The 25,085-nt window shown below is 34.9% G+C and overlaps 1 protein-coding gene across 7 annotated transcripts in view; it reads left to right on the forward strand.

Moving 5' to 3' along the window:
- Window positions 1-25,085, forward strand: part of MYO16 (myosin XVI) — a 356,972-nt gene that overhangs the window by 192,549 nt on the left and 139,338 nt on the right. For all 7 annotated transcript variants that reach the window (XM_085215386.1, XM_085215393.1, XM_085215400.1 and 4 more), the window contains exons 12-16: window positions 821-886; window positions 2,877-3,004; window positions 8,625-8,730; window positions 10,313-10,430; window positions 15,287-15,434. In XM_085215386.1, coding sequence (XP_085071512.1) covers window positions 821-886; window positions 2,877-3,004; window positions 8,625-8,730; window positions 10,313-10,430; window positions 15,287-15,434 — 566 coding nt within the window. The remainder of the gene's footprint in view (window positions 1-820; window positions 887-2,876; window positions 3,005-8,624; window positions 8,731-10,312; window positions 10,431-15,286; window positions 15,435-25,085) is intronic.

Raw genomic sequence — 25,085 nt, forward strand, 5'->3', positions numbered from 1 at the left:
AAAATAAAAATATTTCATTTGGTAAAAGGCAACACAATGGTGACTGTTCATATAATAATTTACTGTCACACTTCTTTGGAGACATAGATCTGAATTTTTTTGCATTGTAAGAATGTGACACAGCAACAGCTACTTAAGTGGAGTGAGAAGTATAGCAGCAAAGGTGACCTACAACTTTCTGCTTAAATACGTCTTTCAAATATGAGTTTTTAAACATGAAATAATGAAATCTGAGAACCTTTGCAATCAGTGGATGATTTGCTTTTTACTTTTAATATAGCTATCTCTTTTTTCATATACTTGCGCATATTCATGCGCATATGTAACTTGTAATATATGTATCCATTGTTGTCTTATCCCACAGGAAACCTATTTTAATGTATCAGTTCTGTATAATGAATATAGCATTTCTGAATTCTGATGTTGAACCCATGAATTTGCTTGAGGAACTTGTTTATGTGTTAGCTGTGTCACATTTTTGTAATTTAACAAATAGCGGGTTGCAAAGTAACTTTCAAATAACATAACAGTAATTTATGCAGTGCATTTTTTCTGTGCATAATTTTCCATTATAAAGAATTCTGTTTTATTACAAAAAGAGTAATTAATGCTATCTGAATTGTCAATTTAGATCTCAATTTAACAAGAATTTATAAGCACCGAATTCTCAAATTATATTTAACGTATTGATAGCTAGACTTAAGATGCTTTGTGAAAAGTCTTTTCTGGAAGAAAAACATTAGACTCCTTAGGAATTAATTTATTTCTTAATAAAGCAATTATGTGATATGTCTCACTTCCTTTGTTTTTTTTTCTTCAGACCTACATTGGTGATAAATTGCTGCTTGTTAACCCATTTAAAGAACTTCCCATTTATTCCACCATGGTAAGCATTCTGTCTTTAAAATGTTATGGTGTGGGGTTTTTTTCAGTGCATTCGTATAATTAGTTAACAAGCCAGACCTCTGTAATTAACTGACATAAATGCCCTTTCTTATGTTGGGAGCATCTTAGTTTAAATAAGTAGCAAAGATTTTTGAATTTCTTCTACGATACCACTATTTTTGTTATCTGTGTCTTATTTGTATAAGAGCCACCTTGCTAATGTTTTGTGAGTGGTAGCATGCACAGTAGTTAAAATGTGGTTCCTGATGTGCAATGTGACATTGATGGCTTGTGTTACTTCCAGACTTGCAGGAAGAGACAACTATTCTGTATACAATGGTTGCTTGGATTCACAGCTTGCTAAAAATGCAGTTGTGAAGATGAAAACCTTGAGAGGTGCTGGAAGACTTGCTGCCTGAGCTCCATATCAAGCCATTCAGTTCAGGCACTGTATAGGCAAGGAATGCAGAGTGCTTGGTTTGAGCTTAGACTATGCTGGGGCAGTTGCAAAGATATGCTGTGTGTTGGGCAGCATAGGGGCAACCATGAGTCTGTGTCCGCACTGTCAGCTGCACAGAGCTACTTAAGAAATGTTTTTGAAGTTTCTTTTTCTTTGCTAGGACCCTTAGCTTTCTTGTTTTTCACTTATGAGGTAAATTAGCTGCTTACAGGGAATTTATCATGTCAGTATGCAGGCATCAGTACTAAATTAAGTAGATTTTGTAGATTGTTATGAATGGCTTGATCTCTGCTTCATCCTCAGTGAGACATTCCAGAGACAGAGTGTGCATGACTATTGATTTTTCATTTTTAATTCCCATCCTACACTCATTATTTTCTTGTAATTGCAATGAATTCAGGTCCCTTGATGTATTAGGTACATTAAAATATATTTATTTAGTTTAACAAGGATTATAAATCACTCAAAATCTGGTAAGCAAATTGATCTGCGTTTGCTTGCTGCATATGAGGCTTTATGTGTATCAACAGATCTGTGACATTTGGTGGTAATAGCAACAGATTTCAAATATGAAGTCTAAATTTAATTTCTATAAATGGAAATCATCCATAAGCCATAGAGTGTTGTATGATTATATTTTTCCTGTCACTGTGTATTTTGCTTAAACTGTGTACCAAGAAAGAATTGTAAAGAAAAAGAATTCAAATATGTTAGCCTTGACATGATTTTTAAATCCAGGATGAAGCAATGAAAAAATGATCATATATATTATTCAAGAACAATAATAACAACATCTCAGATTTTCTTCCTTTTATATTCATTTGTCATAATTTGGCAATTTTATGTCGACCTTCAACTCTTAGTTCCAATAAGCTACTAAAACAAATCATTTTGTAATCAGTTTTTCACACTGAGATAAAATAGTGTCATGCATTAATATACTCTGCTTCATTTGATACAGTTGTTAGATGATAGTATTAATGCATTTTTACACTGAAATGCTCTTTACTCCTATAGTAGCACTACTGGAAACGTAACGGACACCATTTTTGAGATGACATAATAACTGTTTGTAGAAACAGTGATTACTATGGTCATGTTGTTGTGTCACGTTTGTGCGGAGTTTAATCGTCAGAGTAGAGCAAATGCGTGTATTCTTTAAGTCCATTAGTAAAATGTCTAACCTTGCAAACATTATGCAGTGGCAATAAAAGTGTGAAGGTTTTTCAGATCATGTTGTTTTACTCAGTTCAAAAAGGAGAGCTATGGAGTGCCATAGTTCTGTTTAATTCTGTATCTTAATTAGCACTTCTATACTTAACAGCTCTGTTTTTTTTTTTAAGTTAAACTCTTTACAGGTACCATATGGTACTTAAGGAGTGCCATATATATACGTACAGAGATTCTTTTCATTATGCATATGGAGAGCTTTACAAAGACCTGGTATCAAGGAGGTGGGGGTGAGGGGTGTGGGAGGGATGAAACACAATTTGAAATATATTGATCGTGTTAATTTACAACATTTTTTCAGGTCACCCAGCTTTATTTAAGCAACTCTGGAAAACTGTGTTCCACACTTCCCCCTCATATATTTTCCTGTGCTGAAAGAGCTTACCACATGCTGTTCCAGGAGCAGCGTCCCCAGTGCTTTATCCTCAGGTGAAATTTTATCTTTCTATTAACTATTTTACTGCTTTTGCCTTTCAGCTGTTCCCCCCAGGACTCAGTACTTAAGATTTCCATTTTATTTTTGACTCCAACTGATTTCTTTCTGTGTACTGATCTCTATATCATACATTAGAGCAGAATAGAACTGAAAAAGGTTTAATTACATCTCAAGTTCATAAATTTTCTTGGGAACTTGCCATTCCATCTAACTGGATCTAATTACAAACAAAGAATTAATGATAAAGAATTCAAAGCCATTGTGTGCATTGCTAATATTACATGGAAAGGAATTAGAAATAGGATCTAATAAAAATAAAAAGAGAAGTCCTTTACAAAAGTGTAAACCTCTGAGATGACGTGCCTGTATTGGAGCTTCCACTCTGCCTCACATGTTGTGTGAAACTCTGTGCTTGTTATTTAGCCCTCCATCTTCGATGTAGGGCACTTTATATCATTTGCATTGTTCCAATGATAAATACATTCAAGATTGTAAATAAAACTATTAAAAATCTCCAGTAAAATCTCCAGTTCATCCAAACGCGCTGCTTTTATTACGGTGTATCTTTGAATTCTCTTGGCTCCCTACATCTGTTAATCTGCTGCCCTCCCTTTTCTTCATTCAGTCTACCTGAAAGCGAAGAGAGTGGCAAATTTGATGTAGCTGCTCAATCATAAAGTTGAACTATTTGAGAGAACTTACAATTGCTCTTGAACTACCTGTAATTCTAGAGGTAGTTAAAAAGAGCTGCTAACCATAAAATTGTTGTAAAGTTACAACAATTACAGTGAACACATAACAGCAATCGTATATATACAGTTTTATTGGATTCTGTTTATGTGGATATGGACTTGTGTCAGTATCTGAAGCTCATACATTAAGTCCACAGCAGGGCCCACTGGTTTTGGCTTAGTCTAAATAGTTCATAGAATGCCACATAGGCAAATAGCCACATTCAATCAGAAGGATGCTGGATTTGTTTGGTTTTATTAGCTGTAAATCCAGTGAAAATTGATTATTCCCATGGAATAAAAAACTCAGAATGAAGTTCCCTTGATAATTGCAAGAGATGCTATTTTTTGACATATAAATACTCTGGAAAGTGCTCACTGAGATGATACTTTTGTCTTCTATTGCAGTTGGATGCAAATGAAATGATGCAAATATAGAATAAACTCCTAATGTGTATTTATTTTTAGGTCTACTTTTCTATTAATGATATATAATAATACTTTATACTATACATAACTTGTTAGTAGAGTTTATAAACACGATGCTTTACTTTTATTGTAATAAATTTTACTATGAGATGAGTCTGCTGTTTTGATGTGCATGTTATGTTGTTATGATGTGATATGGAGCAGTGAGAAATAGTATCATGCCAATGTTAATGTATTATTTTCACATGCAGTCCTCAAAATATGTCCGATTTAAATATGAGCTACCACATAAGTGATGGCAGTATCTATAACTGTCTCCTAAATCTTTCCTGAAAATTCATAGTTTGTTTTTAAGGGGGAAAAAAAAAAAAAGTAATTTCTTTATAGAAGACTATTATTTTCAGTATATCCGGCTACCCATTTCTTCTCAAGAAGACTAGAAAGAGTTTCAGAAAATACGCCCTTATGCATGTTAGTCCTGTCATCTTCATCAAGCTTCTTTATTCTGGAGAGATAAAGTTTATTTTCTATTAGCAATCTTTGTCAGTTCATGTTTTTTTTCTGCCAAAGCTTAATTACGAAAAGAAACTTTCCATCAATTTAGTGGCCGTTGTTAATGATTCATGAATTACTCTTTTATTGCACACACACATACAGTGTGCGCTAATGAATTCTGCACACAGCATAACCCTTAATGATACTGTTCTTCTTAGTCTAGTCATTTTTGCACTCCACGTTTTCACAAGGGATAATAACGATTAGAGGTAAAGACTCCTGAAGTTGACTGACACAGAGTTATGTCCAAAGCTATCATCCTGAAACCACCGCTAGACTTCACGTACTACTTCAATTTTCAGCCCACGTGTGCGTTCAGATTAGGTTCATAGTTTCCAGGCAGAGTCTCACAGTGCTATTTATTTCATGCTTAATCCTGACTGAACCAGGAGTTTGGCATCTCTTTACCCAAGTCCCTTACAACGAACTTGCTTAAATCTCTGCTTATTCACATCCATGAGTGAACTTGTCATTCAGACCCAAGCAGTTATACTTACTGTATGTGGTGCTGCTCATAGTTACTGTCCCGTCAGAGGTCCATTTTAAGTGCTTAGGACAATTCATATCTGTTTATCAGTTTTTCTCCTGGCCTTCTTTGAGTCTTTCTACTTTACTTATTTTCTTGTATTCTGAAGCTTTACTCTTAACTTCCTCCATGAACCTACAGTGTTAAACATTTTTATTATTATTATTGCTATTTGGACATTTTACAAATGTCCACTCACTGAAATCAAGTTTCTATTTTACAGTAGAAAAGGATATGTCCAAATTATTGAAGAAATTACTACCACTTATTCAAACTCTACTATTTATACTATAAACTATTTTAGTTTATAGTAAGCCTATGCCATTGATGTATGCTTAACACCAAGAGCTACCTGTGAATATACTTTTTTATGAATGTTATCAAATAAAATAAAGATACGTTATGCTTTTAAATAGTCAATAGATAGGCTTTTCATAGTTAACTTGGTTCTGACTGGATTTTGTTCCTGCCATACAGGATATGAAAATGCATTAACCACCGACAAGATAAGTCAGAGCTGTCTGAAAAGTCTAAGCATAGTTTATAAGCTTGTTAAAGCTAAGGATCTTCAGTCAATCAAGCCAGTGGTTAATGGGATGCTAATGGCTAATTTGGTGATTTAAAAAAGAACAACGAGCCTCAAGGAATATATGTAATGAATTGTTGTATAAAAGTTAGGAGACAGGAATGTCAATATCCAGAGATTTTATTCTGAAATAAACCACATTTATAAGCCCAGGAACCTGGGACTGAGAGAAATCTTCATCTTTTAAAGTGGGCTGACTTGACAGCTTTTGATTTCCTCAGGTTAGCATCACCGCATGTATTCTGTTCAGGTTAATACTTTGTAATTTTTAAATTCTAATTGAGTGTATTGTAATTGCAGTGTGCTATGGGACTGCAGTTTGATCGTCTTATTTATAATGTAAAATTGTTTAGAAATACACTTTTCAATATAGTTTACTTTACAAATATAATTTCCCACTAACATGCAGAGTTAGTTATTTTATGTTTAGCAATGTTACTCATACATGCATATTTCAAGATTAGGAACCTCAGACATGGAGCAGGGCCCAGTGTCTTGCTGTGGTACCATGCAAACTGAGAAGAAATTTTTCTGGCCTTCCAAAAGGTTTCTCTCTTTTCCCTGAATACACACTGCTATCAGAATGGGAATTTGTATTATAATATACATTGAGAGTGGAATGTTGAGGGCCTGGCTTCAGAAATTCATACAGTGTAGCAAGTGTATCTGATCTGAATCTTCCTTTAAAACTGTTAGGAATTTTATATGAAACAAATTCTGTTGGAAGTTTTCCAGCATTTCTGATTGTAATCCAAGTAGCACAAGAGTAGTCTTCGTTTATTTTAAATATCACTGCAGAATTGCTCAGAACTGTAAATGAAACAGGGCCAGTAAAACTCTGCCTGTTCTGTGATCTGAAGTGACAGGTAGCTCCTTCCTTCTATATTTTGTCACAGTTTCCCCCAAGCACATGATTAATGTGATTAATTTACATTGGAATTGACATTTACCAAACAGTAATGATCCAGTTAAGGAAACTATCTGAATTCAAAAATAATGTGAATATCAGAATGATACAGTTATCTACCAGTGGGTATAAAGGGCAGTATGCGTTGGACAAGGTGTGGGCTGTTAGAGATTTGATTTTCAAACATACGAGCACTTGTGCTCAGTGACATCATGTGTAGCTGTGATTGCTAAATTTCTATATAAGTGCAAAGAAATTCTGTGTAAGCTGAAATAATTGATAAACCACTGTTGCCAGTCTTGCTGGTAACCTGTGATATGATGATAGAAGGTTGCAGCTGTGATTTTGGTCCAAGTGTACTGTGGAGGGATAAAATTGTTTCATACCATGGCACCCAGGTGTCAGTGCACTGCTCATGTGAGTGAGCAGTAGGAGGTGTGATTCAAGAGATATTGATATCTGTCTGCAAGCTCACTGACCTTCTCCATAGTACAGGCATAAGGTCTGTAATTTGCAAGAGTTTGAAATGTCTTTAGGGGAAGAGCATGACAGGACTAATGCCCTTGTATCACTTTTTTTCTTCTCCTGTTACTGATGACAATTTAAAAGAACACAGAATTTGGACACAGTCATTATAAAGGCAGAAAACTAATGCATCTACTTAGGAAAACAGGCAGGCAGCTTTGTAATATTAACATTCAGAGAGTGAATCCATGCTTGAGAATGATATCAAATATAATCTAACATGAAATGAATTGTAGGAAGTCAGAAGCTGAAGATTGAGCAATGTATAGTGCACTTATGGAGCATCTGGTCAATCCTGTAGAGATGCTAGTTTCACATTTGCTATGGTGGTGACCTTGATTTCAAGTGATTTGTTTTAAGACCTGGTTTAAATATGGCTTTGTGACCTACTGTTTGAAGGCTTTGCATATCATATATCCAGGTTGCAAACCTTGGACTACAAACCTCCTGCAGATAACAGCAGGAGTTTGAAGTCCAGGGTCAGCCTGTTACTAAAGGAGGACATACTTAAAAGCAGCCTGATATATCACATATAGTAATGAGAAATCCCTCTTGACACCTAGGAATGCATCTTATCAGGCAGACAAATATGATATCCACCAGAGCTGCATGTGTGTCCCATAAGAACTGACTAAGTGGCACAGAGATCTCAACTCTGAGTATGAAAACTTTTTTTTCTTCTCTCTTTTATTTCTTCCTTTATTTAATTGTTTTCTCATTTGAAATGAGATTCTCATATATATACTTTATCCTTCCTTGATCAAATTGTCTATTACCTTGTTTTCTTCATTTGTCTTTCCTCTCAGGAATTCTTATTGTATGGAATATATATTCCACATCATGAACAAGAAGTTAAACATTAGCTCTGTGCCAGCTAACTCTTAAATAATCTTTTCATTTTCTTTTCTCTTCATTTTTATTTCCTTTCTCTTGTTCCTAAAGCTTTTCTTCTTTTCTTTCTGACTCCTGTGATTAACACAGTAGTATTTCCCCATCTGCAAAGAACTGGGCTGTGCAAGCAGATTCCTTAACTGGTCAGATGATAAAGAAAGTGATAAAAAAAATTGCTGTAAATACCTTCAAAATGGCTTTAGATTTGGTTGGTTTGGCTTGTGGTACAAGGCAGTATAGCCAGACAGCTCTGAGAGACCGTGTCAATATAGTAAGCCAGTCTATCTCCTATGTTTTCTTCTTGAGTATTTGCCATCCATAAACCTTCTGTTATTTCAAATGAGTGTTTGACTGAGATACCTTAAATCCATTCCAACACAAGTAGTAGAAAGCATAAATAATATTTCAGATGTGAAAATAACCAATGCTTCCGCCTTCTCTTTCTTTTCTTGTCATTTTACAGTGGAGAAAGTGGTTCTGGGAAGACTGAAGCCTGCAAACAAATAGTGAAGCACCTCACTTGTAGATCTAGCTCTGGCAAAAGTACCTTTGATGCAAAGATAAAACATGTAAGTAGCATTCTGAATGCTTGAGTAGAACAAGGCAAAAATCTGGTCTCTTTATATGCAAAGTCATTTGTACAGCAAGGAAAAAGGCACCTGCTGTGCAGAAATTTCGTGTCAGAGGAGGCTTCTTTCCTGCCTTGACCTGAATGGTAGCAGGATTAAGTTCACATTGTTATGATGAATGGAAACTAAAAAGTGGAGTCCAGTTTTGTTTCTATGTATTTTAGTTATTTTGGAAAGCAGTGTTTCAGTGAATAGGAAATACAGTGTTATAAGGTACAGCCTCCTAATTATGTACTGACTGCCTATAGTAAGTAAATAAGTTTCTCTGTGTGGTTGTAGTGGTCTTTGTCCCATCCAAGAAGTGCTTGGACATCCAAAGTAATAGTATGTGAAACAGAAATTGGAAAGTTGTGGAAGATCTACAAGGACTGACTGAAATTATAGACTTGGTATTTGTGTATTAAATATGGAATAGGCAAGAGTTCTGAAATATTTGGTCAATCATAATTGATTTCAGTAGCAGAACAAATTATGTCCAATGCACACTGTGAAATCAGGTGAACCTGTTTTACATATCAGGTAAATTAGACTATATGCTAACACACTGTAGGTGTAAATTTTTCACTTGACTTGTAACTTTGTGAATAAACAATTGAAAACTGTATGTTTTGGATAGAAATGTGGGAGCAGTGAGAATTGGAAGGTATGGGAGTCCTGTCTTTGCTAAGACTTGTCTCCTGGCACAGTTTAAATCCCCACCAGGAACTCTGGCAATACGTACCAGTAACCATTCACAATTCTATATCTACATCGCTTTGCAAATGGAAGCGATGTAAATATGAACCCTACCATGTCACATACCATAGAGGTTAGAGTCCTAGTCTTGTTTAGTCAAGTAGTATAGAATTAGGCGCATGTTTCAATGACTCGTAATCAGTACAGATAGAAGAGAATCATCCCATATTAAGAAAAATGAGTTGCATTTTGTTTATAGAAGGATTCCTTGTGAATAGCTCAGGTGGGATGGCTGGCTTCAGACAGAGGAAGTAGGTGTAGCAGATCCCATCCAGGGGGAATCACATTATAGCTCTGCTTTATTTGCCTTTTTAAGGTGCTTTAATGAACACAATGACCTAGATTTGTGCTTGCTGCAGTTGCACATGGCACCGTTGGAAGTTACTGAAGCCACACTGGTCAAACCAGGTGCTGAATTAGCCTAATTTATGCAAATACACCCTGAATCTCAATGCTACAGGAGTGAAACCAAAATTAAGTTCACTAGTTTCTGCTGCCACCTACTGCACAAGTAGCTGTTTTAATTAATAGCACTGAAGGGTCTGAGGTTGGGCCCTTGTCTTTTCCCTTCCATTCACAGGTCCCACTATTCTGACAGCACTTAGGTGGGGTTTTTAAACTATTTTACTTTAATTTCTATACTGAAAAAAAATCTCTCAAGAAATCTGTTAAATTCCAAACTATAAAGTAGTCTTATTTTTTCTGTTACTGGTCCCAAACCAATTTCACTGACATTTATTGAAATATTTTCTTCTCTTGTCACTGTTTTACCATTTTTTTCTTGAAGGTAAACTGTGTCTTGGAAGCCTTTGGACATGCTAAGACACCCCTGAGTGATTTTTCCAGCTGTTTTATAAAATATTTTGAGCTACAATTTTGTGAGAAGAAAAGGACATTAATTGCAGGTAAATATTTAAAATGTCTAATGACTATTTTATGATTACTCTAGACTAGAAGGTGAGGAGTCACAGTGTGACATACAAATAGTTATCAATTGCCTCAACTATGTGAAGAAGTGGAGTTTATGAAGTGTCAGAGGAACATGATTCATAGCACGTGAATCCACAGCTTGTCCGAAGTAGAGCAGTTCTTAGAGGGAGAGAGCTGCTGTGTGTAACCACCAGGTGGCAGAAAAACACAAGGAAAAAACTGACCACTGCTATTTCCTCTTCCATTTCCCAGGAATCAGTATTCCTCTTCGTGCCTGAGACTAAGCAAACTCTGACAGTTGTGTGTCACTTTACTGAGTAACATAAGTAATGAGCAGATTACTTTCTGCATTTGGAAATATTGTGGTATTGGGCATTTTAAGTATCCCTTAAGCTTAGCTGTTAACCTTAGGGCAGACAAAAAAGATATGCTTTCTAATAACCAAATTAGAAATTATTATAACTTTGAGCTTCCTCTGAGGGAACTAGGAATCATGCTGATGTTTCTTTCAGTTTGAGGTGAGAGCGTGGAGATAATGTCTGCTTTCACTGTAAGTGGGAATCTTGTAATTACCAGCACACGTTCATTAGTGATGAAAGTAGATATTGAGCAAATGTTCTGTGGATTCTGAAAATTCTGGTCACCTGAGCCAGTCTGGAAGAACTTTTATTTCTGGTCTCTGTAGGCCATCAAAAAGTTACTCTGTATTAAAATGAGAGGTGAGTGCAACTGTACACTGTTGCCTGCTTGCACTGATCCTCCTGGATAGCAAAGCTATGTGGTGGCACATTTTTGATCTGATTAACTTAGATTTCACTGGATAAACATTTCCAAAACTGCTCATTTTTAAAGAAAGTCATTGTTAATGTGTATTAGTATGTATATATATATTTTTTTTCTAAAAGTGTTGTTTGAAAATATTTCATAGTGATAACTACAGTTTATTTTCTCAAGAATATTCAGTGTATCTTAGCAAGAATAAGCGAAAATATCTGTGTGAAAAATCAGTAGCACTTTCTTCAGTTTTGATTTACAGTAAAAATTTTCCCTTGATTGATCCATATGTAGCTTGTGCCATGTTATCCTGCTCTGAAACCAGAATGATGGTTTTTCTATGGTTTTTCTATGTACTGTGTCAACAAATTTCAGTATGTGAGCATTTCAGAAACATAAATGGCTTAATTTTTGTGGTACATCTGTACTAAGGTTAAGTCATTGACTTCCCAGATGAGGATAGTGTGGAAGCCTGAATGTTATGTATTCAGCAAAATTTTGAGTGCTTCCCTTTCACTGAAAGAATCTGATTTTTTTTTTCTATCATATTTGCTAGTTTAAGTCACAGCTTTTGTCTGCAAATGATAATGTGGAAACAGCTAATCAGAACCTGATGTCAGTTTTCTGATACACTGGTGCTGTGCCTTTATCGCTTTGAAACCACTGACACAGAAAGAGAAAACCTAGGGTTGAGTTAAGGCCATGAACAATATAAACAAATTGCTTATCTGCCCAACATTCTGCATATACTTAAGAACAGCATAAACTACTTAAACTAAATCTTAGGTAGCCAAAAGTTCCAAAATTTGTTTAAGAATGAGAAGTTACAGTACAGGAGAAAAATAAGTACATGTACATTGTGGTTGTTCATGCTGTTTAATTTTCACTGTAGGTGTTGGATTTTCTACTGCTATGCATCAGTTTTGAATGAAATTGCCCCTGACTGACATTACAATAAATGAGAAAAGAATCTGGCATTTTGTCTTTGCCTGGTTTAAATCGTACTTAATGATTCTGTATATTTATTTGCAAGATTATTCGAGGCAGTATTTACTGTCTTACACTGTTTAAGCATGAATGAAGAGTGTAAATATACAGAGCACCTGATTCTGCTGAGATAAGACTTTATAACTCATTTGAGGAAACTGGGCTAAGTATGTCTGAACTGTAAACAAAAATTCAAGTGACACGAGGCTGCCTCCAGCAAAGGGTTTAAACTCTTTAACAGACTGAGCTTTGAGGGAGAGGTCAAAACAGTTTACGTAGGAGGAGGCACACTGACTACATACGTACATTTTTATTATACAAGACAAGTTCAAGGTAGCATTCTTTGCATTTTAAGTAGAATTGGATCAACTTTGAAACAGCTTTTTGTTTGTGCTGAAGTTCTTTCATGCCTAGACCTTGTAAATGCTCTGACTTTTGTCATATAAGATTTTTTCTTGTAGAAGAAAGTCCTGTACACCTGCAGAACAGAAAGTTTGGCCATGATTTTCACTTGCAGGCTTGTTTTGGTCTTTATTACAAACAGTGCCATGAGGTTTTGAAAGAAAGAGTGGAACTCTTGAGTGTGGTTCTGCTAAAAGCCATAAGAGACATCCAGAGAGGTTTGTGTCTCTTTTGACTCTGGTTTGTGATCAGAAACCCTGCAGTATTATGCTGAAATTAGACTTCTCTTGTGATAAGTAGCTTTATGGTAAGGTACCTTCCATTGCTTTCATCCAAACAAGTGGAGAAAATATAACCCAGATTAAGTCACTGTTCATTGAGGCTGAGTACAGTAAGACAGTGGGAACTAGTAGAAAGTGATACATCAGAACGAATTTAGAATAATCTACAGACCAGTGGTTTATTCTAAAATGAGCTCATACATAACAGTACTTGAAGACGCCAAAATATCGTAATCATAAGCAGCGCTGCATGCCCATTACACAGTAGTGAAACAAGGATTACATACCTATTTCCAGAAGTAAAATTGATGTTTTTATTTGGGAAAGAGAAGGGCAAATGATCCCTCACGTAAGTTGGCTTAAGTCCTGAGATGAGTGGCAAGGCCTCTCTGTGTTTGCAAACATTTTTGATCAATTAAAAAAAAAAAAGTTTAAAACATGATTTTCCTTTTTTGATGTAAGAAAGACTGCAGCCAGCTAAATTCTCTGATGTATTTTTGTACCATGTTTCAGCTAGGAAATTTTGAATCTTACTATTTAGCAGTGGCTGTGTTTAGCAACAAAGTTTTTGAGAAAGCAATATAGTTTCAAAAAATGCATAGCTCGAAGATTTCACTGGCTACATTTTCAGAACGGGGTCTGCTTGCTGACTGCAGCTACTCAGTAGGTTGTCTGATCTGTTAGAAGTTTCCTTGTACCTGTAAGTACAGCAGACATTGCACAAACATGACAGACTTTGCTCTAGAACTCCATTATTTTTCTGTTTTATTTCGCATAGATTAAATAACATATCATTATTTGTTATAGGAAGGCTGTGATAATTTTCTTTCTGAGTTAATTTAGTTTCATTAAGATGATTCTTGCTGATCAGAAATTCAGCAATTCATAACAGCTGTTCCTAGTGCTGGAGATGCTAACTGAGATGAACTGTATTTAGCCTTATTGAAGTGGGGTGACTTGAAGTAGCTGGAAGGTGCTGAATTAATCTCTGTAATCTAAATAAGTGGTGTTGCCCATCATTAAAGTCAACTGTATTAATTAATCAGATGACTTCCAATATATATTTTCTTGCTTTTATTAACCAGTGAATACTGAAAACATCTGAGTGATAGTTATGAAAGCCTTAGTGAAGACATTTGCACAGAAGAAAAAGTGATTGAGGATTAGTAAGAGCCTCTTTTAAAATTAGTTGATGGTAGGGTAAGAAATAAGATACAAGAAGAATAAAAGATATTTCAGTGCTTCCCATCTTTAGAAATCTTTAAACTCCAACTCTACCTTCAAAATTCCAGTCCCTCAGGCATTTGAAGTTGTAATTCTGGATATATTGAGAAATGCAGCATTTTTGACTGCACTGAATACTGAGTGCTACTTTATGCTTAATCACAGTTTTCTTCAAGAAAAGGGAAAGAAAAAAAAAAAGCTAGTGGATGCATATGCCAGTGTTTGTATTACTGAGCATGCAGCAACTGCTTGTATACTTGGTCATTATCCATACCATTGGAAGATATGATTTAATACACTTCTATATTCTATGTTTGCATGGTTTCAAAAATATAGCTCCTCTTTGCTGAGAAGTGCATTTTAACCTCTAAACAACAATTTTTTCTAGGATAGAGGTGCTCACTAACACCCTGTGAAAGCTCTGCTGTATTGCAGGGATTGAAAAGCATGTAGATGCAGCATAGTGTGCTGCAACCTTGTTGGAAGTGCCTTTTTCAAAAAACTTAGTGAGCATGGAGTTATGTATGATCCTATAAGCAACGTTTCCGTAGCAAATCATGGTTGAGTTCTTCCTCCTTCCCCTTCCTTGCAGATGTGCTGATTCATGTGGCTTTTCATATGGCAAGCTCATCATAGCCCTTCTGGAATACACGTCTTTCCCCAAGTATTGGTTAATGGGCTTGCTGACAACCATGCAATTTGTCTTGTTGTAGCCATCTAGAAGTTAGGTGGCTAATCTATACTATTATGATGAGCATTCTTGATTGCCAAGAGAGAAAAAAGAAATGGATCCATGGACCATTTTTTCCAGGACGTCTTGAATCTTTCTTACATCTTTGTTCATTAAGAGGGACCTTGGAATTCTCAGATTGCTACACTTGGGTGAGATTACTAATAGGTTTTCTCCTAGAAAATCTTGCCAAATATGGCAACTGGTTCCCTAAGAAAATGAAACTAATTTTAATAGAATTAGGATTGTATATATGATCCTATATAGAAAATCATGGTACTACAAATGGTAGTATTTTTTATATCATACAAACGTCAGACTGCTTTATTAAAATATTTTCCATTTTTCAGTATTGCAGTGATGAATGGTTTAAAAAATATGAGTATAGAGCAATCAAGATAACAATGAATTTATTTGTTTGTTTCTTAATCAGCTAGAATTTATACGTACATGTTGGAGAAGTCTCGTGTCATTATGCAACCTCTCAACCAGAGTAATTTTCATGTTTTTTACTTGATGATGGATGGTCTATCTGCTGAAGAAAAATACACTCTGTACCTCAGTAATTTGTCTACACACAGGTAGGATAACAGCTTTATATTTAGTATTAATGTTTTACATATTTTAACACCTTCGAGCTGGTGAGGTAGATCCTTTCTCCAGTTGTTAACATTTGTATTCTAAATCATAAATGATCTCTAAAGTTATTTATTATCAAGTCCATGTCCACAAGGATTTCATTGTGCAGCATGTGTCTTGTCTACTAGGATTATTGCCATAAAGAACGAAGAAGAAGGAAACTTCTCAGTTCTTTGATTTATTCTTCCATTTTTTTGTGGACTAGAGTTACTTTTCTCCTCTCTTTTTCTGATGAAATATTTTGTCTTCAGGGAAGGCTATGTCAATAAAATAAGACTTTTCTTCTGGAATGTGTTGATTTTGGTGAGATTTCACCATAAGTAAATGCAAATTCAGTTTACTTCATGTTGTTATGAAGAAAGAAATGAGGTTTTGACTGCTTTGAAACCAGGAATAGGGTTTGACATCCAACACCTAAAATTAGGTCTTTGTGTCTCTGTGTGAGTTGATTGTCTTGGCTTGCAGTGAAATTCAAAGGTGATTGAGTCTGTATTCAGCTGTATGTAGATTTACAAGTGGATACGTGTTTCGGGTAAACAACCACATCTGTGGATTCGTAAACTGTACTTCCTGCTTAATGACAAAGATCGGTGTATAGACGTCTAAATGTAGTATCTCTAAGGCTGAATATACACCAAATGTTTGATACACAAGAAGTTTGAATAAGAACTTGTTGAATTTTTCAGGAATTCTGAGGATATCTTGAAATTTATTAATTCAGATTCTTTTGGAATGAAAGCATATTCCTGAATTAGACCATTTGGGCTTGTAAAGAGAAAGATACAGCATTCATTTTTGCAGAAAAACTGTTACTTGATTCTGATCATATGTTAAACATTAATCTTTAGGCTACTGTTGTCAAGTAATGTTTTAATCTGTTAACACATTTGATTTTATACAGGATAGTATAATGTGCTTACTTTGAGGTAACCTGAGGCTAAGTTGCTGTACTAAAAACATCCCAGTTCAAAGGAGGAGGAGAGTATTAAATTCTATGGTTTTAATCTTTTGAAGACCAAAAGGGTTCTGATCTTTACTTTATTGCTCTTTTAGCAAAAGTTTTTTGGAATCACTCAGTTTATTCAGAAAAAAAAAAAAAAAATTACGTAGTTTTGCAAGAAGATTTAACAGGAAAGAGCCTAGCTAAAACATGAATAATTAGATTCACATGAACAAAGCTTTATCTGATGAGGTATTTGATAAGCATCTAAAAAAGAACAAAACAGCATTTCTAAATATATGTCTGTACAGTAAAGTGCCAAAGCTCTAGAAGTAATTTATAGCTTAAAATTTGCATAAAGCTGCTTTTTATCAATAAAGCTTTGCTTTGGCTTCATCAAGTAGATTTTATCTTGTATGATTGAGAGTTCAAGCCAAGAATTTCTTTCCTTAGATTCTTGGGAATAAGAGTTCAGTGGGAAAGATTTTTCTCAATTAATGGAGTTAAACAAGGGGGAAATTTCTACTGTGACAAACTCATACATGAATCAGGAAGGGAGAATTTGGCTTCTGTTACTGGTTCGTGATTTCTGACAGTGCAATTTTGATGAGATCATATCGTTCTGGTAACATCAATAAGTGAATTGGCTATGTTTTCTTTAAAGAAGTGTAATCTTGACTCTTAAACCAATTTTAATTAGGTAATAAAACTTCTGAAATTATAGATGGTTCATAACCAACGGCTTTTTAAAAATTTTCTGTTCTCTTTACATTGTTTAAATTTGCAACTTGAAGTAGAAGATTAGACAATCTTAATAAATGATGTCTGTTAAGATCACAAGACTTTTTTTGTGGTTTGCTTAAGCCATTGCAATAGGAAAATGAGATACAGCATTGATTTTACATTCTCATTTTAAAGGAAAGTACCAAATTAATATAATTGATACTGGTTATGTTTATACTTGATGCTACAAAATGTAAGAGGTAGTTCATGTGCAAAGCAACTTACAGAGCTCAATTAAGAGCTGATGTAAATAACATAAAGGGGAAATCCCTCCCCTTTGGAGTCACTGAGAATTTCAGGCTGGGGTTTCACCCAAGAGGGAAGTTTAATAGGTGTTTAATAGGTTAAAATTCCATGGTACTTGATGCTTTCCTGAGAGGGATGCTGAGCTCAGAAACTTCAAGTCATGTGCTTGCAAATATAATGACCATTAGGGCAGCATGTGGTGAACAGGACTGGGCTGTGTTCTACTGAGCCAAATATAGCTCAGTGAGCCATACAGATCTGTGTATGGAGGGGTATGTTTCCTGCTGTGTCTGCACGTGGATCATGATGGATAAGGATAGAAACATTTTCTGAAAGGTAAGATCGCTACTCAGAATTGAGCAAGGGAACCATGTCAGATACAGTCTCCAAAGGGCAAGTCAAGGCTTTTTTCTTAACAGCTGCACTTCTGAATTCATTATATTCAGAAGCTGATTTAATCAGCAGATCCTAGATCAAAATTTCCAAAATTTCTGTTAACTTTGTGTATTTCAAAAGAACTGCAGAACTTTATTTTACCAATTGCATGCAATATAGGAGATGTTAGGTATTTTAAGTTATATTCTTGATTTACTCTTGATTTGTTCTTTTGTCTGTCTTTTTTTGAGTACAGATATTGTCCTATTACTGTAAGCATTGCTCTTCTGGCACGTGAAGTTTGGGCTTATCGATAGAGTATGTACTACCTTAGTGACAATTCTTGCAACCAAAGTGAAACAGAGAGGTGACAATGCTGATAGGTCAGTTTGTAAGTGGTCTTCAAGTCTGGTGAAGAAAGGGTGCTACTCAGAATGATTAGACAGAAAAGAAAATAATATGGGAAAATTCTTACAGAAGAGAGTTGAAAGATCTTCTTATATTGCTTTGGATCAGTTATTTTGTATTTTCATTTATGCCCCAATGCTATAGTGTATAAATAACAATAATAGAATATTTTTGTGTAATAGGTATAAGTACTCAAATATACTGTCATTGAACTATCATGTTGTCACATTTCTATATGTATATTAGAGACTGAAAGTAGCTTAAGGCTACTTACAGAAAATTGTTCCAGAAAAGATGGTTCAACCTGATGTCAACATTTTTGGTTGCTAGTTTTCCTAATTAACTGTACTGTTCAGGCTTCTGATAGGCAAACTGATACCATTCTCTCAGCCCTGCAAGTTGATACTGATGTAGGGCCAGTTTTCAATCCTCCTTTGTAACGTCAGGTCTCTGCCACCCAACGTGTATAGGTTCACTTATATTGTTTGTAAATAAGCTGTGTGGGTAAAAATGAACAACTTCAGCCTGGGGAAAATATAAATATACAAACTCATGTAGCAACTGGACTCTGGTCAGGGAATTCATTTTGTGTTTGTAGCTCAGGCTGTGCTGTTTCCAGGTGTGAAAAAGTTTTCCTTTCTCCCACAGCAGAAAGTACACTGCAGTATGTGCTCTGCCTGCCTGTGTTTCTCCCACTCTTTAAAAGCAGTGGAACTTATTTGCCACAATAGCTGTAAATCAGGCCACAGAAATGATTTTCTTCTACTGGTTTTCAGAGAAGGTCCCAATTCACTGTCAGTGAGAAAACTTTACATTAATTTCATGCAATTTTAGTGGAGTGGTTGAATTTCTCCTTAGAATTGAAACTGATCAGGACCTCTTTGCTTGATCACTGAGGAAATCATCCCCCACTTAAATGGTAAAGTTTGGATTTCACAAGGACTTGGACTAAACAGCAAGGGACAGTGAATGAGACACTAAATGCAAGACTTTGACTTTTCTCTGTGTGTTTCTGAGACCCCTTTTCTAACAAGAGCATATACAATGTGTGCAAAATAGGATTATTCTGGGATCATCCACATAGATCCCCAGTCTACCGTTCCCTCACACACAAGAGCTCAAGATTTCAAGATAGTGTGTGGCCACTAACCCCGATTTTCCCCAGTTCAACATAACCTGGGAGGTAGCCTTTATTTTCTAATTGCTGGTGATATAAAACCAGGATGACATTGTGTATTTCCCTGTCTTCCTTCTTTTTTTCCCTGTCTTTTTATCTTCAGATGCCACAGTTGATTGTCCTCTCATTTAAAAATAACAGTGAGAAATATTCATCTTGAGCATTGTTTAACTGTTTTCCACGTCTGTGTTGTTTGTCTACAGATGTAGCTGTGGCAGTGTAATGATGCGAGGCAAATTCACAGAAGAGCTGTAAAAATAAATATTTTAGATACATTCAAGTCCTCTGATGTGCCATTCTTTTTCCTTTTACTCAAGTCTGATCATGTTTTTCCCCATAGATATTTACTTTGATTTAAACTTACAGTGCCCCACAAAGCCTGGCATAGATTTTTATTCAAATGTGGTTATTATGCAATACCAATTTGATCTGATTGCTTTGTAAATTAACTGTTGCTTGTATCTGTACCTGATGACTAGTGGGAAATCCAAACAGGTGTTAGACCTGTCTTACAGATTTGGTTGGATCTAAATATTATGAATGAAATAGCTAAATCTGGAAGGGTTTAATTAGATTTTCCTGCGGGTCATAGTCCTGCTTGAGTAATAATTTCCATATGAAGCGCCAGGTTATGTCACCTTACCAAAGTGCTGATAGACTTTGTGTGCTGAAGTATTTGTGAAGAGTTTTGTGTACCAAAATTCTCAGTCTTACCTCATTAAAGTCCAGTGTTGAGGATATATGAGCTTCACTGTTGAGGTTCGTGTTTATTGACAGAATAAAGCTCCAGGCAATTAGAAAAGTGGCATTCATTGTATTTAAATTTAGATGGAAGGTAAAGATCGCACTCAGGTTCCTCAGCTGTCTTTCATTTTCCATTGCATATGTACATGTATAGGAGGTAAGGAAAGCTGTGACAGGAGAGTCTAGGCTTATTATCCCTGCCAGCTGCATGCCTATGGGTGGGAGGTTTTCTTGGCCATGTCTCCTTCGTAATTCATCTATGCAAATAATAGCAGACTATCATTTTTACTTTTCTTTCAATATTGTTCCTTTTTCACTCTTGAACAGTTTTATTCTGCCTCCCTTAAGTTGTGAGAGTCCAGCGGTATTTCCAGGATTTAAGCAATTCCTTGTAATGGATAGAGAGGAGCCAGGGCGGGTTCCTCTGCACTAAAACACAAACCAAATCCTTGAAGTTTGAAAGGGCACCTGATGTTTTACAAAGGATAAGTCAAAGACTGGGTGACTATATATGGGTGATTCTCAAAGGCAGTATCTGAAATTAATCATCTTGCCATTGTCATACTCCAATATACTTTTTTTTTTTTTTTTTTTTTTTTTGCAATGAATACTAATTAAATGTTAATTTTCAGGTTTTTTTTTTTTAATCCTGGAATTATTACCTTTTTGTCCTGGAATTTTTTTCTTGCCCAAAGTCTGGAGCATGCTGACAGAAAGTTATCCATCATTTACATATCCAAGCTCAATTGTAATTCATGTCCAATACAATTTCATTCTTTCTTTTCTTTTCTTTTTTTTTTTTCCTGCTTTTAATCACTTTGCACAACAGTTGAAGGATTTAGAGATGAATCTCAGATTGGTGTAAAAAAATCTTACAAATATTTTCTGCAGTCATTAGTATTTTTTTTTAGTCTTGAAGGTACACTCATGTTCTCCAAAAAGCCTATGTTTCAAGTATTTGAATGCATACAAGGCAGTGCAGTGGTACACATAGTGCAAGCTATGTTTATTAGCATGCAAAGGGCCATTGGCATTTAAAGATTTTTCAGTCATGTTTGACAAATTTTCTAATGAGATAATGGAAGAAGACTCAGAGTGAAAGTGCAGCTCTAAATCCAGTTTGCAAAAATTGAGGAAGTTAATTTTTATTGCTCCATCAATGAAGATAATCTGTACAAAATTCTAATGTTCTTGAAGTTTTTCTATGATCCCAGATGACAAGTATAAAATTCTTCAGAGGTGAAATCGATGCAGTGCCATATATGGGAACATGCATCCTTAAAGCAGCTGGTGACAAAAATAACTTTGGTAGAAGTTTTGATGAGAGATGGAGGATTGTAACAGCTGTACAAATTTACAGAGATGTTACTGACAGTCAAGAATAAGAAATAAATAATTTGACTAAATATGGAAAGTCTAAAAAATCACTTATTTCATTCAATTTTTTTTTTCTGTTCTTCACGTTATTAGTAATATATGCAATGCTTGACACTTTGTTTCCTATAAGTTAACACATATCCAAGCTAAATCAACTAATTTGTGTTTTCTCTCTGGAAAAAACAACAACAATGCCAATACAAATAGTATTTCAATTTGCACCAATTACCAAAACTCAAATAAGTTTCAGTATCACTAAATATTAAATCACAAATAGAATATAATTTGCAGTCCTTTTTTTTTTTTCCCCCTTCAAAATATAAAAATTGGAGAGAATCTTTTAAAGCGCCTTTCTCCCCAAATTGCCTAAGGGTATTTTTTTCTTTCTGATAATTGTAGTATTTCACAGTTTACTTGGAGCTTGAACAAAATAATAAGATAAGCTACCTTTTAAGATTTCTGTATTCTAGAGAACTAAACAATATTGAAAACGTGGTTTTTTTTACAGTGATTTTTTTGGCCATTTTTAGTTCATGTGTGTAGTCAACTTCATTGAGAACTCTTTGAAAGGTTTTTGGTTTAGTTCTGTTCTTTTTACCTCCTTTGCTGCCTTCTTACACAGGATGAAGGACTGCTTACATCTTAATTCTAAGCCACTGTTGTACTCAGATGAAACGACTTAAAAACAAATTTGCCATTTTTTTTTTTTCTTCTTCTTCTTCTTCTATTTTTAGAAGAACAATTTTAGAAGGAGCAATTCAAGTAAATTCTAATTTCCAAAAATGGATTTCCCTGGAAGGCCAGGGCCTTTTTGGTGTCTCATGTTGACAAGATATTCTTGAATAGGTATTCAAGATATTCAGACATTCTTGAAAGTGGAAGTGTCAAGTTTTGCTTAAGCTGTGGCAAGATTATGGAATTCTGCTGGAATTCATTCTAGTACAAAAAGTGTCAGGAATAGGTAAAGTACAATGCAAAAATGAAAACAGATGTTTTTCTGTTTGTTTTTTTTTTCTTTTGTTTGACAGCACTCAAAGGCAAAATCTGTCACAGAGTTAACTAGATCAATCTATGCCTGTGACAATTTGTTTGTTTTTAACTATGTGTGTTAATAAGAAATGTTAAAATTATACACTTCAATCAGTTCCATCTTCGTAATACCATTTACTTATATTTCAGCTGTCTAGTGAAAAGCTTTGACTGTTAATGCTTGTTTCTTAACTGTTGTCATACAATAGTACTGTGAAAATCTGATACACAGTCAGTGGTACTATTTTAAGGACAAGATCTGTAGGTTCTGACTGAAGTGAGGCAATTCCATTTACTTACATTCCAGTGAGGTCTGACAGCTAAACTACACCATCTGGTTAGTAGGAAGCTAATTCAGAAAGAAACAGGTTTAAACTTGCTTCTGTGAGTTTTACATCTATATAACATGGAAATGTTTAACATCAAAAGTCTCATCTAAATCTTCTCTGTCCTGCTTTGCTTTGCTTACTTTATTTGTTGCATTCCATTTATTCTTTTCCTCTTTGTTTTCTATTTACTAATGTACATTTTTTTTAATGATTTTTTCTTTTTTTTAGTATTGAACCTTCTCAATTGAGTGTGCAACATATTCTAGCAAAATGTGCCTTCATATTTCACTTAATTTTCCCCTGCCCTCATAAATTCGATCTTTACTTCCCCAGCAAACTAAACTACTACTATTATTTACCCCAGTACCCCTCTACTCAGTTTTCCTTTGTCTTCCTTATTAGTGCATATTTTGTGAGTAAACCACATTCATGAAATTATTCAACTTGTTTTATTATTTTCCTTTCCCAGAAGTGAACAACCAGAATTCAACCAAAAGAAACATTTCTCCCCTCTCTCTCTTCCTTGTCCTGTTCCTTCTTTGAAATTCCGGCTTCGTTAATTTCTTAGAGCGTGATTTTCAAGCACCAGTGTTGTTCTTTCCACTTCAAAGATGGAAGGGTTGAGAGGCAATGCCAGTAATGGCTGACATCTGTGGTGATCTATTATGCAGCATAGCAGTAATCAGGACTGACTCAACTTGGTTTTGTTGAGGATGGACACCAGAAAATCTACTGTACGTTGTCTTAAGATATATCTTCATCTTGTAAAGTGCTATTGCTATTGATTCCACTGTTGAATTTTATCTGAATCTAATGAAATCTGAATTTTTCAGATATAACAGGGATCAAAAAATTCAACAAAGTGTAACTAAGTTTAGGGGATTTTTGCATTGAACATTGACTTTTTTTTTTTATTACTCGGTGGTCTACTTCATCTAGTTTTACTTATTTACCTAATTCACTTCTGTTCATCTAAGTTTTAAAACCAGTCTCTTTAGATTTTAACAGAAATTAAATGGAATCCTAAGCAGTGCATTAGTTTACAGAACAAATTTCTCTGTGTTTTTTAGCAGGGCAGATATGATGCCTGCAACGTGTAGAAAGAAACTTACTCCCTAAAATTATCTCTGTATGCCTTGATATTAAGCAAAAAGCTAATTACAGTGTGTGGTACTTGGGGATAAGTTTAATTCTTTATCTTTCTGAAAACTAACTCAATTTCATCTAACTTAAACCCTTTATCTGAGATATTTATGGATCTTTACATCCTATATCACACATTTCTAGGAGGTATCATTGCAACTACATTAGATATAATTGGGATCACAGCTCAGGTTTTCAAAACAAAACTGGAATATTTATGTGTGTCATCTGCTTTATTTTGCAAATTAAGTGCCCATTTCTCGCCCTGTTTACAGATTCCTACACCTCATGCATAAAGTTTATGTCTACATTATTAACTTTGACAATATTTGTTTTGAGTATCTGGCTATATAGTTGTTTTGGCTGGTTCATCCTGAATTTGGGGTTAGTTGCATATGCACAGGAATGCTTACACTCTAATTACATGTCAAGATATCCAAAATAGTATTTTTCAACTTGAAAGCAGAGGTACCTTAGCCTTGGATTTTGATGTTTAATTTATTTATTCTAGTTCTGTCATTAGCTGTATATTATAGCATTACTGCATTATTCCCAAAGGATCCTTTAAGAAAATAGATTTCCAATGATGGTTGGTAATCATTAATTTACATGAAATCCAAGAATAATTTTTATTTAACAAAACAAAGATAGTAAAATAAGTCTTACACTTAGCTCAGTGTCTTTGTCTTGGTCCCAAGTGGGCTTGTTACTTGTCTGGCTTTTAGAATAAATGCTATAGAAATTCTGCTTTGTTCAGGAGCATAAATCTGAAACTCATATTCCTCTGGGTATATTCCTTCATCTGATGTTAACAAACCCTTCTTCATTGTATTAATCTTCATACATATTGATTGAGTGGTGGCTGAGGGTGTGCTGCACTCCACTGACAGACTTTCAGAGATAAAGAAATCATTCATTATGATTACCATTCTTTTCATCAATGTTTTTTTCTCTAACTCGTAATTCTAACAAGTCTAGGTTGTAGAGCTAACAAGATGTAAATAACAAAATGAGATGTTTTCAGGAATAAATTGTACTTGTA

The sequence above is a fragment of the Meleagris gallopavo genome, chromosome 1 (genome assembly GCF_905368555.1).
Source record: "Meleagris gallopavo chromosome 1, MGAL_WU_HG_1.1, whole genome shotgun sequence".
NCBI lineage: Eukaryota > Metazoa > Chordata > Aves > Galliformes > Phasianidae > Meleagris > Meleagris gallopavo.